The 15,507-nt window shown below is 42.0% G+C and overlaps 1 protein-coding gene across 2 annotated transcripts in view; it reads right to left on the bottom strand.

Annotated features, from left to right (window-relative positions):
- Positions 1 to 15,507, bottom strand: part of bys (Bystin) — a 61,419-nt gene that overhangs the window by 45,454 nt on the left and 458 nt on the right. For both annotated transcript variants that reach the window (XM_076203750.1, XM_076203751.1), the window contains exons 2-3: positions 15,276 to 15,445; positions 2,504 to 2,631 (exon numbers count right to left, since the gene is read on the bottom strand). In XM_076203750.1, the coding sequence (XP_076059865.1) occupies positions 2,504 to 2,631; positions 15,276 to 15,419 (272 nt within the window). In that variant the 5' untranslated portion in view covers positions 15,420 to 15,445. The remainder of the gene's footprint in view (positions 1 to 2,503; positions 2,632 to 15,275; positions 15,446 to 15,507) is intronic.

Raw genomic sequence — 15,507 nt, 5'->3', positions numbered from 1 at the left:
TTTCGAGGTTTGACTGTATAAATATATATACAGTCGAACCTCGAAAGCCCGGACCCCGAATGCCCAGACCCTCGTATGACCGGTCGAAATGAACAAAGGGCAGACTTTTCAAGCAAAGTTCCCTATTTGTCCGGTAGGTGGCAGCGACAGCCGTACACATGTACTCAAACCCGGCCCAGTCAAGCCGCCACCAGGGCTGCCATTTCGTAGAATTTTGTACCAAAACGTAGTAAAATAGCGGCATGTTGCAACTGCACAAGGACATGAGGAATTTTTTTCTACATATCAGCAGGCTGTTAAAAATATTCAATAACTCAAACTTTTGTTTAAAAATCATAGAACTAGTTATCAAATAATAAACGGTACATCAAAATATGACTTTTATTGGTAATTGTGTTACTTATAAAATATTATACCCCAAAAGATACGTTTTTACCGTGTAAAAAAATTCCACGCTAAAGTTTCAGCTTTCTTTTAGCGATAATAATATAAAAAAATAATTTTTATATCTTACTGAATACGTTAGGGCATGGGGGCCTTATACATTCAAGAATAAAAAAAACTAGAACCAACATTTTGTCAAAGTTTGACAAGTATATCATGCTATGAAAGTCTGCAAACGCCCGAGAAAAATGTATGCCCCGGTATGGCAACACTCCCATTCTACACGGCAGTGTAGAAAACGCGGCAACCCTGGCTGCCACCACTGTCCCGTGTGCATACCTTCCGATATTTACAGTGTATGTAATAAAAAATACAGTACAGAACATTTACATGCCCGTATTACAGTTATTATTACAGACTTATTAGTATTATAGTATTATTATTACAGTGTTAGAGTATTATTCTTATGTGTTTCTATGCCATATCATACATTACCTATACGTATACCGCTATGAAAATCTACGGGTGTTAGGGCGATATTTTCGATGACCGGACTTTTGGCATGATCGGACCACCCTTCCCCCTAATTAGTCCGAGCTTTCGAGGTTCGACTGTATATATATATAGATAAAAATAAATAAATAATAATGATTTTTCATTTTTTTAACATTACAGTGCAGCAATGGGCCAGATGAACTGACCTCATAGGTCGGATCCAGTCTGTGTGCCGTAGTTTGGTGAACCCCTGTTACTGTCAATCAAACCTTCTAGACATTTCCCTACAGAAAAAACCCTTCCCATGAAGCAAGAACCATATCAGCATAGCTGTGTTGAGATAACTATCCAGCACTAAGACAATACCAACACAGAATAGGCATACAAGACAGCAAACACACCTTTTACTGCCCAACCCTAGTTATACCAAGACAACAACACAGTTTCTTCTTTAAGTGATTAACACCCAATTTGGTGGATGTTGCTGGTTATTTGGAAGCTACAGGTCTCCTACAAGAGATAATTGGGACAAACAGCCAGATTGATTAACTGCCCCATCTGTCTATATTTCAAAGGTTTCCTCCCCATTATAAGAGGTAGCCAGCCAAGGCATACACCTACCCCAGTAGGTGACCACCACTTCATTCATATGCCCTGCACAAATACATTTTCTTCTTAGTGATTTTTGAGCCAATCTTGTGGCTACTACCAGTTAGCTTGGAGTCATGGGTCTCCTGCAAGAGAGACCTAGGACAATGGATTGACTTCCATTATTATCTGTCAATCTGCTCTCTTTACCCTCTCCTCTCTACCCAGCTTGCCTCCCCACTCTTTTCATTTCCTTACAAAACATTCCTATTATTTTCAAAATTCTCAGTCAAGTACTTACCCTACCTCACATCCTATCATATGCTTCCTAATTTCTTCTTCACAACCATTCCTCACCCAGAGATGGTATGGGCATATGGAAAGAATGAGAGAGGAAAGACTAGCAGAAAAGATTGTACCTAGGACAGTTTAAATCCATAGCCAGACCTATTCTGTGTAGCTTGTTTCAATGATGGATGATGTCCTAGGCACAGGCATATCTGTCATGTAAGGAAGTTGAAGTGCAAAAGACTGGCATGAATGAATGAGACAATGATGACCTTAATAGATAATCTTGTCTGCTCCATGAGTCTTGCTGCACAGCCTTTGATCTGAGCAATAAGGTCCTAAGACTGGAAAAGTAATGACTATTTTGATGGGAGTACGGTGGGTGTGGGCTTTGACTGGGCCATCTCATTTTAAAAGGAAGGTCTTTAGGTATGTATATATAATTTCTTAACTTGATAGTGAAATAATAAAAAATATTATAAAGCAACACAATAATGTTACTCAAAGTGGTAGTATCCGTATGTAAACACTGACAGGCTGGAGCACATGAGCCATCCAAAGATAAACAGTCACTCAACTTACCATAATATCAGATACACTCAAATGGATTGACAGTGGTCTGTACTAAATTTAGAACCTTGTTCTCTCATAAAGCCTAGGCATTTCATAATCTGGGTGATAATCTCTTATCTAGCCTTCATGGAAATATGTCCACTGGATACTGAAAATTACTATTCAGTCATCTTACCGGTATTCTGGTTGAGGTCCATCCTTTCGTGCAATGGGCCCCAATTCAGATTCCACCTCGTCTTCAATCTCTTGTAACTGTGCTAAACTTTGCTTCAGAATAGTAGAACTCAAATGGCCCCCTACAAACTGTTGAAAGAAAATAATATAAAGTATGGAACTGCTTCTAACAGATGACTTCAATGTAAAATTACTGCTATGGGTAAATTAAGATGAGAATATTGCTGCTGTAACCCAAAGCAAGCATATAAACATACCTAAAGGCCCTTTTCTCCCTTCACCCATCCCACATATATCAAACTCCCCATTTGTTGTCCCTTGTATCTTAGTTATATGGATGAAGGGTCATTCCTGCCCACTGCTCAGGTCAGAAGCAATGCACCAAGACACAGCACCACAATAGAACAACAGAGCTGGTTTACTTCTGCTCCATTTCATGACAAAACCATCACCTACTTGAGAAATTACAGAGCAAACAAGAAAACCCTTTAAGCCACATCAGTTTCTCATCCATTCACAACCACTCTCAACTCACCTATCTTTTGCACTCTCCCTTCCCTGCTCAACAGACATTCCTCTTGTACCCAAGGTCCCCTTCAACTCATTTATCCCATCCTCTGTCTTCCATACTTTTTGTCCAGTCTTATTTCACTCATCCTTTCCAAATGCCCCAAACCATACAAATATTCTTTGATCAACCCTATCTGCAAACCCTTTTCACTTCTGCTCTATGGTTCATCTCCTCATTTCTCACTCTATCCATCATTGTAACTCCTATCATACTTCTCAAACACATTTCAGCTCCTTTCTGCCTCCCTTTAATTCCATGTCTCAGCCCTGTACTGTGTGGTGGGCATAATCACATCCTTCACAGTCTCTTTGCATTTGTCCCCTGATACCTATTTCTCATGACAATTTTCACTTCCTCTCTACACTTTTCCTTGCTCCCAATACTCTATAATTTACCTCCACCCACACCCCTCCATTCCCTGGAACATGTGAGCCTAAATACTTAAAAACTCAAATTCCTCCACCTTCTCATTTTTTAATCTTATCTCCAACATACTGCTACTCTCTCTTCTTGTACTATCACCTTACTTGTGCCTTTCTACCCTCACATGACCTAAACTCCACCACTATGTGCCTCACCCCCTCCTCTGACCCAACTACAAGAGCAGTATCATCCGCAAACAAAAACTGGCTCGCCTTCCATTTATCTCCACACTCACCAGCTCCAAACCCAGAACCATCACCCTTGCATTTACTTCCCATACCACCCCATCCATGTAAACATTGAACAACCATAGTGACATTATACAACCTTGGAGCAGTCTCACCACAAACCTTTCACTCTCCATTCCCAACACAAGCTCTACTATTCATTTAACTTTTGACCATCCTCTACAGGGGGAATGTTGGACTATTTTTTGATAAGAAGAGGAAAAGGGTGGGAAGAGCAGAGGTGATAAGTTAAAAAATGAAATGGTTAAATGGAAAGGAAAATAAAGAATATCAGGAGAGGCTGAAAAGTGTAGAAGGTGATGATGATGATATGGTTTAATGTCACAAACTCCCCCTACAAGGAGGCTAGGACTGTACTCCTTACAGTGGCAGGGTTAGAACTGTAGAGGATGGTCAAAAGTTAAATGAATAGTAGAGCTTGATTATGCCCACCACACTGTACAGGGCTGAGGCATGGAATTAAAGGGAGGCAGAAAGGAGCTTAAATGTGTTTGAGAAGTATGATGGGAGTTACAATGATGGATAGAGTGAGAAATGAGGAGATGAACCAGAGAGCAGAAGTGAAAAGGGTTTGCAGATAGGGTTGATCAAAGAATATTTGTATGGTTTGGGGCATTTGGAAAGGATGAGTGAAATAAGACTGGACAAAAAGTATGGAAGACAGAGGATGGGATAAATGAGTTGAAGGGGACCTTGGGTACAAGAGGAATGTCTGTTGAGCAGGGAAGGGAGAGTGCATAAGATAGGTGAGTTGAGAGTGGTTGTGAATGGATGAGAAACTGATGTGGCTTAAAGGGTTTTCTTGTTTGCTCTGTAATTTCTCAAGTAGGTGATGGTTTTGTCATGAAATGGAGCAGAAGTATACCAGTTCTGTTGTTCTATTGTGGTGCTGTCTTGGTGCATTGCTTCTGACCTGAGCAGTGGGCAGGAATGACCCTTCATCCATAGAACTAAGATACAAGGGACAACAAATGGGGAGTTTGATATATGTGGGATGGGTGAAGGGTGGGTGTAGGCCTTAACCATGCCACTCCTCATTAAAAGGGAGAAAAGGGCCTTTAGGTATGTTTATATGCTGTTCCATTTGTTTACTACTCTGGCGTCAAAAATGTTACTTCTCTTGGTTGTTCTGAACATTGTTTTCTTTAGTTTCCATTGGTGCCCTCTGGTCTCATACCTTTCTCTCAGTTCAATTTGGAGGATTTGACTGCAGTCAATATCCTCGTCTCCAGTGAGCATCTTGTAAACTTCAATCATGTCCCCGCATATTCTTCTTGCCTGTAGGGTGGTTAGTCCCAAGGCATCCAGTCTTTCACTGTAGGGTATTTCTCTTAGTTGGGGAACAAGTTTAGTGGCTCTTCTTTGGACTTTTTCCAAAATGTTAACGTCTTTTTTCTTATACAGGGACCAGGCTTGTACAGCATACTCCATAAGGGGTCTTACCAATGTTGTGTATAATGCTAGGAATATTTCTTTATCAATACAAGTAAATGTTCTCTTGATCCTTCCTAACATAGAGTTGGCCTTGGCAGCAGCCTTAGATATGTGTACAGTAGGTGATGTGTCAGGTGTCACATATACCCCCAAGTCTTTTTCTTCTGTTGTAGACTGCAATGGGAACCCATCTATGTAGTAATTATAGTTAGCATTATTTTTCCCGACATGCATCACTTTACATTTCTCCATATTAAATGTTAGGAGCCATTTCGCACTCCACTCCTGCAAGCGGCAAAGGTCTTCTTGAAGAACTGTTTTATCATCATAGCTGTTCACTCTCCTGTAAATTTTTGCATCATCAGCAAATAACTTCCCACTGGACTGTATATCATCAAATAAGTCATTTATAAAGATCAGAAACAAAACCGGACCCAGCAAGCTCCCTTGAGGGACACCGCTCCATACATCTAGCCAACTTGAATAAACACCTCTGATTGCAACCCTCTGCCTTCTGTTCTCCAGGAAGGCCTGAATCCACCTCCATATGTCCCCTTCAATGCCCACAGCTTTTAATTGATTTAAGAGACGTTGATGTGGAACAGTATCAAAAGCTTTCTTACAATCCAAGTAGATCACATCAACATCCTCCTTTGCTTCAATGGCATTCTCCAAATCTTGAAAATACTAGAGTAATTGAGTGAGACACAATCTTCCAGGTCGAAAACCATGCTGATGACTCGACAGTATTTGGTTTTTGTCCAAATGTTCCATTATGATTTTCTTAATAAGTTTTTCTAAAATCTTGCATGGAATTGACGTCAGACTCATTGGACGATAGTTTAAAGCCTTCATTTTACTTCCTTTCTTGAATATTGGAGTAATATTGGCTTTTCCCCAATCTTCCAGGATTGTCCCTGATGTTAGTGATTCTTCAAAGATGTACAGAAGTGGACAGGAGAGAGTAGTAGCACATTCTTTGAGCATTTTGGGGTGAACCCCATCTGGGCCCGGTGCTGATGTCTCTTTAAGTTGTTCCAATGACTTTTGTATGTCCATTATGCTAAGATTAAGGTGGGTGAGAGCGCTTCCATGGAACTCCCTCTCCGTAATTACTTCTGGATTTGATGCTTCCCGCATGAACACTTTCTGAAATTCCGTATTCAGCAATTCACATGTCTCTAAGGTGGAGCTAGTTACCGTTCCATCTTCTTTTATCAGTCTATTCACACCCTCCTTAACTTTAGTTTTACTACAGGCATAGGCGTAAAAGGCTCTTGTGTCGTCTTTAATGTCTCTGGCCAGTTGGTGCTCAAAATCATACTTTGCTTCTCTCACTAATCTCGTGGTTTTATTTCTTACTGAGCAGTAGTGGTCATATCTGTATCTTGTCTTCTTTTTTCAGTAACGCCTCCATGCTTCTTCCTTCTTACTAATCTATTTCATTACAGAGCGAGTCATCCATTTGGGTTTACTTTTAGAACCAAGCATTAACGTTTCTTTAGTAGGTATACACCTTTGAGTCACCTCCATGTACTTATGGGTAAATATATCCCACATTTCGTTCACATTAGCACCAGCAAGTTCCTGGGCCCATTCTACATTTGCAAACAATATATTTGCCTTGGTTCACATTAGCACTAGCAAGTTCCTGGGCCCATTCTACATTTGCAAACAATATATTTGCCTTGGCATAATTCCCTTTAAAATAATTCAGTTTACTTAGACAGTCGTCTTCAGGGGACAAGTCGCCTTCTACCAAGAGAGAAATTTAGCACAGCATTTAGCATATCAAGTTCATCTTTAGTAAATACAAGGTCCAGTAGTGAGGGAGTATCTGTTGCACGTGATCGTGTAAATTTCGTCACGTGCTGATAAAGAAATGCCTCTTGACAGGTGTCATAGAATGTTGCTAGCTCGTTCTCCTCACTTCTGTTCACAATATTATTTGCCCAGTCAATTTCTTTGAAATTAAATTCACCATATAACAAAACTTGATCCATTGTTGAGTTCCCAAATTTTGCAACCGATTGCTTTACTAAATCATTATAGTCTGCAGAAGAACCAGACAGTCTATATAAACATCCTAATAAGATGTCTCCATCTTTGTGATTAATCCTGCATGCTACCATTTCAATATGTTCCCAAGTGATATACTTGTAACTAGTTGATACAATATCCTTGCATACCAGAATAATAACACCACCACCTTCCCCAATTCTATCTTTTCTGTAAGCATTATACAGATTACAGTCACAAAATTGTGAGGTTAGTTCGTCCTCCCTAAGCTTTGTTTCTGTAACAAATAGAACATGAGGATTTTCCCTCTTAATCAAGATATCCAATATATCACTCTTTTGCGAGGTGTTTATTCCATCCACGTTTGTGTATATACACTTTAGTTTTTCAACATTTTCTTTTAAAGCCCAATGCCCCAGAAAAAGAAAAAGACAAGGTAGAGACCAGTGGAAACACTAATAATACACAAACTACAGAGGTAGTTAAACCCAAAGGGATTTGCAAATATTACAAAAGAAACACATGCAAACACGGAAGGAAAGGAGAAGGATGTATGTACAGCCACCCCAAGGTATGTCAAAGGCTCTTGACACATGGACTAGACAAAAAGCTAGGATGTACACTCGGTAGAAAGTGCAAGGATTACCACCCAATCATCTGTCGAAATGCCATCAGGTCCCGTATTTGTACAAATGAAAGCTGTATTTTTCCACATCCTAAAGGAACAAAGCGTAAAGCTGGGATCACCAGTCAAACAAATAACACAAAATGGGGCGATGCACCAAAGCGAGAAAAAGAGGGAAATGTATATCATCTCAGACAGGATACCCCTACAAATCAGAGTGCACCCAAAGTCCCTGATCAAAACCATTTTTTAGAGGCATTTCAAAGGCTTATAGAAATGGAAAAACAACAACAGAAAACCCTGTGGTGGGGGAAAAGAATACTGCCACCAAGTTTCCCACTTGGATCGTAAGAGGCGAGAAGAAAGGGACGGGGAGAGGGACTAGGCATCCTTCTCCCTGTAGCCCCACGGGGCATATTCCTAAAAAGAAAAGTGAAGGCATAAGGGGTGCTGGAGGGCCTCGGGCCAGCACCCTAAGGTTTGGGTCTTTTAATGTGCGTGGATGTGGTACAGATGAGAGTAAAAGGGAAGAGATAGGTAGTATGTTTGTGAGAAGAAAGATGGATGTGTTGGCTTTGAGTGAAACTAAGTTGAAAGGGAAGGGTGAGTGTAAGTTAGGGAGTGTAAGTGGGAGGTTATCAGGAGTGAAGAGAGGGCGAGGGAGGGAAGGGGTGGCTATTCTAGTAAGTGAGGAGATAGGTAAACAGGTAGTGGAGTGGAAGGAGGTTTCCTCAAGGATAATGTGGATGAAGGTGAAACTGGGAAAGGAGATGTGGGTCTTTGTAAGTGCATATGGGCCTGGTAGTGAGAAGAGCGTGGAAGAAAGGGAGGCCTTTTGGATAGATTTAAATGAGTACATAGAGGGTTTAGGAAGAAATGTCAATGTAATAGTACTGGGAGACCTTAATGCTAGGGTGGGAAATGGTCCAATCGATGGAGTGGTTGGGAAGTGTGGAGTTCCAGGAAAGAATCGTAGTGGAGAGTTGATGGTGGAAATGTGTCTAGAAAGAGAGTTGATGATAGCAAATACAGTGTTTCGGAAGAAAGTCAAGCATAAGTACACATGGGAGAGGGTGGTGGAGGGAAGGGTGGTAGATAGAGCGCTAATGGATTATGTAGTGGTAAATAGGATTATGATAGGAAGAGTTAAGGATGTACATGTGCTAAGGGGAGAGGGTGGGGGAATATCAGATCATTTTTTGGTGGAAGGTAAGCTGAGAGTGGAGGATAGATGGAGAAAGAGGAAAGGGACAAAAGGTAGGGAGGTTCTTAGAGTGAACTCCTTGAATGAAAAGGAAAAGGAGAAGGAGTACGAAAAGAAGCTGAAGGAGGAGTGGGAGGGAGTAAAGGATAGAGCAGAGATGGGTGTGGAGGAGGAATGGGGATGGTTCAAGGAGGGAGTCTTAAAGTGTGCAAGGATGGTGTGTGGAACAAGAAGGACAGGGGGAAATAGAAGAAAGGGTAGTGAATGGTGGGATGAGGAAACAAAGAAGGTTGTAGAAGAGAAGAAGCGAGCATTCACAGATTGGTTACAAAAGAGGACGGGGGAGTCATATGAGACGTACAAAGAAAAGAAAAGAGAAGTAAAGCAAAAGGTAAAGGAGGCAAACAGGAGAGCAGATGTGAAATGGGGTAGGAGTATGACAGAAAATTTTGAAAGTAATAAAAAGATGTTTTGGAAAGAAATTAAGAGAGGAAGAGGAGGCGAATCAAGTAGGGAAGAAAAGGTAAAAGGTACAGATGGAGAGATGATAATGGAAGAGATGGCAGTAAGGGGAAGATGGGCAGAATATTTTAGGGAGTTGCTAAATGTGAAGGAGGATAGGGAAGGAAAGATAGCTGCAGTGGGAAATGAGAAGAAAATGAGAGTGATGAGTGAGGAGAATGGAGGAGAAATAAGGAAGGATGAGGTGAAGGCAGTTGTAAAGATGATGAAAGCAGGTAAGGCACCTGGACTGGATGGATGCCATGCAGAATGTCTGAAAAAGGGAGGTTCAGTGATGGTGGACTGGTTGGTGAGGTTATTTAATGTTTGCTGGAGAGAGGGTAGAGTACCGGAGGACTGGAGAAGTGCCTGTATAGTTCCTCTTTACAAGGGAAAAGGGGACAAGTGTGAATGTAGTAGTTTCAGAGGGATTAGCCTGTTAAGTGTAGAAGGGAAGGCTTATGGGAGGATCTTAATTGAGAGGATTAGGAGAGGAACAGAAGGAGTAATTGGTGAGGAACAGTGTGGATTTAGGACAGGTAGAGGTTGTGTAGATCAGATCTTTGTGGTAAGACAGATATGTGAGAAAGCTATAGGTAAGGGGAAGGATGTTTTTTGGGCTTTTATGGATCTGGAAAAGGCTTATGATAGGGTAGACAGAAAGGCACTGTGGGAGGTTATGCAGATTTATGGGATAGGAGGAAAGCTTTTGGGAGCTGTCAAGAGTTTTTATGAGAGTAGTAGAGCATGTGTCAGGATTAGAAATGGAGAGAGTGAGTGGTTTGAAGTAAAGGTGGGACTTCGTCAAGGATGCGTTATGTCGCCCTGGCTGTTCAAATTATACATGGATGGAGTGGTGCGAGAGGTGAATGCTAGGGTAGTGGGTCAGGGATTGGAGATGGTTAAAGAAAATGGAGAAAAGTGGGAGGTGAGCCAGCTGTTGTTTGCGGACGACACTGCGCTTGTGGCAGGGTCAGAGGAGGGATTGAGGAAGCTGGTGGCAGAGTTTGGGAGAGTATGTGATAGAAGAAAGCTAAAGATAAATGTGGGTAAAAGTAAGGTGATGAGATGTACAAGGGGTGAAAGTGGCAGTAGACTGGAAGTAAACATTAAGGGAGAGCGACTGGAGGAAGTGGATAGTTTTAGATACTTGGGTGCAAGTGTAGCAGGAAAAGGTGGAGTGAAGGTGGAGGTAGAATGTAGATTGAGAGAAGCGAGTAAATGCCTTGGTGGTTTAAAGAGTGTAATGAGGAATAGACATTTGGGAATGGATGCGAAGAGGAGACTGTATGAAGGAGTGATTGTGCCAACAGCACTGTATGGGGCAGAAATGTGGAACATAAGAGAAGAAGAGAGAAGGAGTTTGAATGTGTTTGAGATGAGGTGTCTGAGAAGTATGGTGGGGGTTACTAGGCTGGATAGAGTGAGAAATGAGGAGGTGAGGAGGAGAACAGGGGTGAAAAAGGATTTGGGAGATAGGGTTGATGAAAGAATATTAGGATGGTTGGGACACATGGAAAGAATGAGTGAAGAAAGACTAGTAAAAGAGGTATGGAAGGCAGATGTGGAGGGAGTGAACATGAGGGGACGTCCTAGGATGAGGTGGATGGATGGGATGAAGGGGGCTTTGGGGAAGAGGGGAATGTCTGTTGAGGAAGGAAGGGAGAGGACGGAAGACAGAGGTGAGTGGAGAATGGTTGTATATGGATGATGTTGTGACTGCATGAGGAGGAATGGGCGGGGTGGGGGGTGGGGGGGGTAGTATGTGTGAGTAAATTTTGACGCAGCCCGAAGGGATTTCTCCCCGTCCTTGCCTTATATGCAAAGGGGGACGGAGAGGGGGGGTCGCCGATTAAATGAAGCGGCCTTGCTGTGGATGTACTGTGTCTTGCGACACTGCTTCTGACCCAGGGCGGTGGGCAGGGTGCAGGGATGACCCGTCATCCAGGAGGTGCTCAGATGAGAGGGAGGGTGGGAGGGGTGTGGAGTGTATTTAGGGATGAAATGGGTGGGAGTGTTTTTATGCCTTTCCCTTTTTGGCTACCTCCCTTGGAAGGGGGAAAAAGCCTTGGTATATGTATGTATGTATGTATATAATGGACAGACTGGGGGAAAGAGACAGGGCGTGCAGCAGAATGTGTCATTAGCCTCTTTTTTCTATGCTAACATCCAGGGTCTCTATCCAAAGTCAAATCAGGCTAAAGTACCAATGCTAAAGGAGATAGCTCATCAAAGAGACCTGATGTTTCTAGCATTAACAGAAACACATTTGACTAGAGAACACCTAGATGCAGAGATTACCATTGATGGCTACACCATATACAGGGCAGACAGAAAAAACAGAAGCCACGGAGGAGTCATAATATATACACGAAATGATCTAGCAGCATGTGTCGAAGATGTAGAATCTCTCTCAAACGGGACAGTAGAACTCCTGAAGATCTACATAAAAAGTCTCGACATGCTAGTAATGACATTATATAGGCCACCAAATACAACTCCGGACCAGTTTGAAGAAATACTTGAAAGGATGAGGGGGGCTCTGGATACCCTGCCAAATAACACAACAGAGGTGGTGATCCTTGGGGACTTAAATCTCCCGCACATTAACTGGACAGATGTGAAAATTCTCGGTGGCACGCTAGAGGAGAAGCAACAATCCCTAGCCCTGATAAATGTAATAAACAAATATTTCCTCCTCCAAGAAATCAGAGAGCCTACCAGAGGAAAAAACATACTAGACCTAATGTTAACAAATAGTAATGATTTAATTTTTTCATGCGAAATAAGAGACACGATTCTATCAGACCACAAATTCATTTTAATACAAACAACGTGTGTTGACAAACGAAAGGATCACGAGAGGAGAGTTGCACAGGAGGAACACCTAGGAAACCTAAACTTCTATAATAAGAACATAAATTGGGACCAAATAAGAGCAGAAATAAAAGACATAAACTGGGAGGTCCACCTACAAATGGAAAATGTGGACGACATTCTCAGGGAAATAGTTGTAAGATGTAGGGAAATCTGCCTCAAACATGTACCAATGAAATCGAACAACAAGAAAAGAAGTATCATCCCTAGGGACCGCAAAATCCTCATGAGAAAGAGGCATTCATGCAGCATCAGGTTGGGCAAAACATACTATCCAACAGCCCAGGAGAAAATTAAATCTCATTTAGAAGAGATAGAGAAAAAGATTAAGCTATCCCATGAAGAGCAACACCAGAGGGAAGAGCTAGAAGCGATACTGCGGATAAGGGAAAATCCGAAATACTTTTTCTCATACGCCAAAAAGAAATTGAAGAATAAATCAGTAGTTGGGCCTCTTTACGACGAGAATGGTGTACTAAATGGAGACCCCAAGCAAATGGCAAATATTCTCAAGTCACAGTATGAGAGTGTCTTCAGTGACCCAAAAAAAGACAAGGTGGTAGAAGATGCAAAAACTTTCTTCACAGACTCCCCAAACAGCCCACAAATACTCTCATCAATTGAAATCACCGAACAGGACATAATGGAGGCAATAAAAGCTATTCCACCTGAAGCAGCAGCGGGACCGGACGGTTTCCATGCACAACTTCTGAGAAACTGTGGACAGGAGCTTGCAAAGCCACTTCAGATGCTTTGGGACGTATCAGTAAAATCTGGCACAGTTCCTACTATGCTGAAGACCTCCATCATCACACCCATACATAAGGGAGGAAGTAGAGGCCAGGCAAGCAAATACAGACCAGTAGCCTTAACTTCTCACCTAGTAAAACTATGCGAAAAAATCAAAAGAAAGAGGATGGTGAAGTTCCTGGAAACAAAGGAAGCCTTCAACGATGGACAGCACGGTTTCAGGCAGGGTCGTTCGTGTCTGTCCCAGTTACTCGAACACCATGAGAGGATCCTTGAGAGCACACAGGATGGCTGGAATGCTGATGTGATCTACCTTGATTTTGCCAAGGCTTTTGACAAGGTAGATCACGGCATTCTCCTACATAAGCTACAAAATCTCGGAATAATGGGCTCACTTGGAAGATGGTTGCATAGTTTTCTAACAGGCAGAACTCAACAAGTATCTGTCCAAGGAGAACTGTCTGAGCCCAGTAGAGTAAAAAGCGGTGTACCATATCTCCTACATTATACATGTAGGAGATATTGACGAGAAACTAAAGTATACTGAAGCGTCCTCTTTTGCCGATGACACCAGGCTGAAAAGGCAGATAACATGCCCAGAAGATGCAGAAAATACACAAAAGGACCTCAATGAAATACAAATTTGGGCAGCATCAAACAACATGGCATTGAATGGTGAGAAATTTGAACTTGTACGCTATGGGAGAAATGAAGACCTTAAAAACTCCACAAACTACAAGTACAACAACCAGCTCATCACAGAAAAAGAGCATGTCAAAGACCTTGGGGTATTCATGAGCGACGATGCAACTTTCTCACACCACATAAATAAAATAATAGAAGCAGGAAGACACTTGAGTGGGTGGGTGCTTAGAACTTTTAACTCTAGAGATGGGCAGTGCCTAAAGACCCTATGGAAGTGTCTGGTAGTCCCAAGGCTCGAGTACTGCTGCCAGCTATGGTCCCCATACAAAATACAAGAAATAGCCAACCTAGAGGCTATCCAGCGTTCCTTCACTGTAAAAATTCAGGGAGTACAGCACCTAAACTACTGGGATAGACTGAGCCAGTTAACCCCTTCCATACGGTGCCGCACACGTAGGCGTCATGGACTTAGATCTCGGTGGCAGCAGCCAATGCCAGCCGTACGACGTGTCATAATAATACTCGCATCATAAAATATAGTCACCGCTTATATCGATCGTTCTCTCTTCACCCGTGAATTTTGATAACCATAGAAAATGCGATTACAAAAGAATTAGAAAGAATGTCAATATGGAGGGGCGACTACAATAAATATAATCAAGACGCCGATATGGCAGCCTCGCGAATACACTCGCTCCCCATGACGCCTACGTGTGCGGCACCGTATGGAAGGGGTTAAAACTGTACTCTCTGCAGAGGAGAAGGGAACACTATATAATCATCTATGTATGGAAAATCCTGGAGGGCAGAGTACCTAATGTGGGAATAGTGGCAAACTACCATCCGAGAAAGGGAAGACTATGCTACATAAAGGGTACTGTAGGCTCCATACAAAGAGTGAAGACAATAAAACACAACTCTTTCACTCACAATGGACCTCGTTTGTTCAACTGCCTCCCAAGAGATCTCCGGGACCAGACAGATACTAGCCCGGAGTCTTTCAAGAGAAAGCTGGACAAATGGCTGGATGGGTTACCAGACCATCCACCGATACCAGGATACCCCTACAGCCACCACAACACCCTGCCAGAAGCAGTACAGAACCAAGGACAACTTGGAACGTGCGGAAGCAGACTTCAGCCGTGTCATTAACAGACAAAATTACCGAAAGTAAGTATATGATAATCTGCTTGAGTGAGTGGTTGGGTGAAACTATAAATTGTCCTGATCATCTTTAAATTGACAATTTAACGTTAATAGTTGCCATGAAAAGGCAAATTTGGTATGAATCTAGTCTATAGTTACTAGTATATGAAGTTTTATTCTGGCTAATGCCACTTCATTTCATTAAATTGTATGGTGTTTTCAAAGAGAATGGAAAATAAGCCAATAATTATGCATCACTGATATCTGGAAACATGTTATTCAGCTTTGAAGAACTTATGCACAGTAAAGGTAAAAGGTTAGCATGCTTACCTCATCGTCTTCATCCTTGCGGTTTCCACGATTCTTCACTCTCACAGAGGGTCTTGCAATTTCATCCCTGGTGATCTGGTCAGCTAGTGGTCCAGGTCTTGAGAGAGGGGTACCTAATTTACCTAGCTTCTTGGTTTTACCCATCGTGATGCAAGCCAAATGACGTAAGACTGTAAGTCACATAAACATTAAATATTAATTTTGGGGAGAATTCTAAAATTTGGACTTCAAC

The sequence above is a fragment of the Oratosquilla oratoria genome, chromosome 20, assembly GCF_046742065.1.
Source record: "Oratosquilla oratoria isolate Oo_2021 chromosome 20, ASM4674206v1, whole genome shotgun sequence".
In the NCBI taxonomy this organism is placed as follows: domain Eukaryota; kingdom Metazoa; phylum Arthropoda; class Malacostraca; order Stomatopoda; family Squillidae; genus Oratosquilla; species Oratosquilla oratoria.
This window is presented reverse-complemented; position numbering and strand designations above follow the sequence as displayed.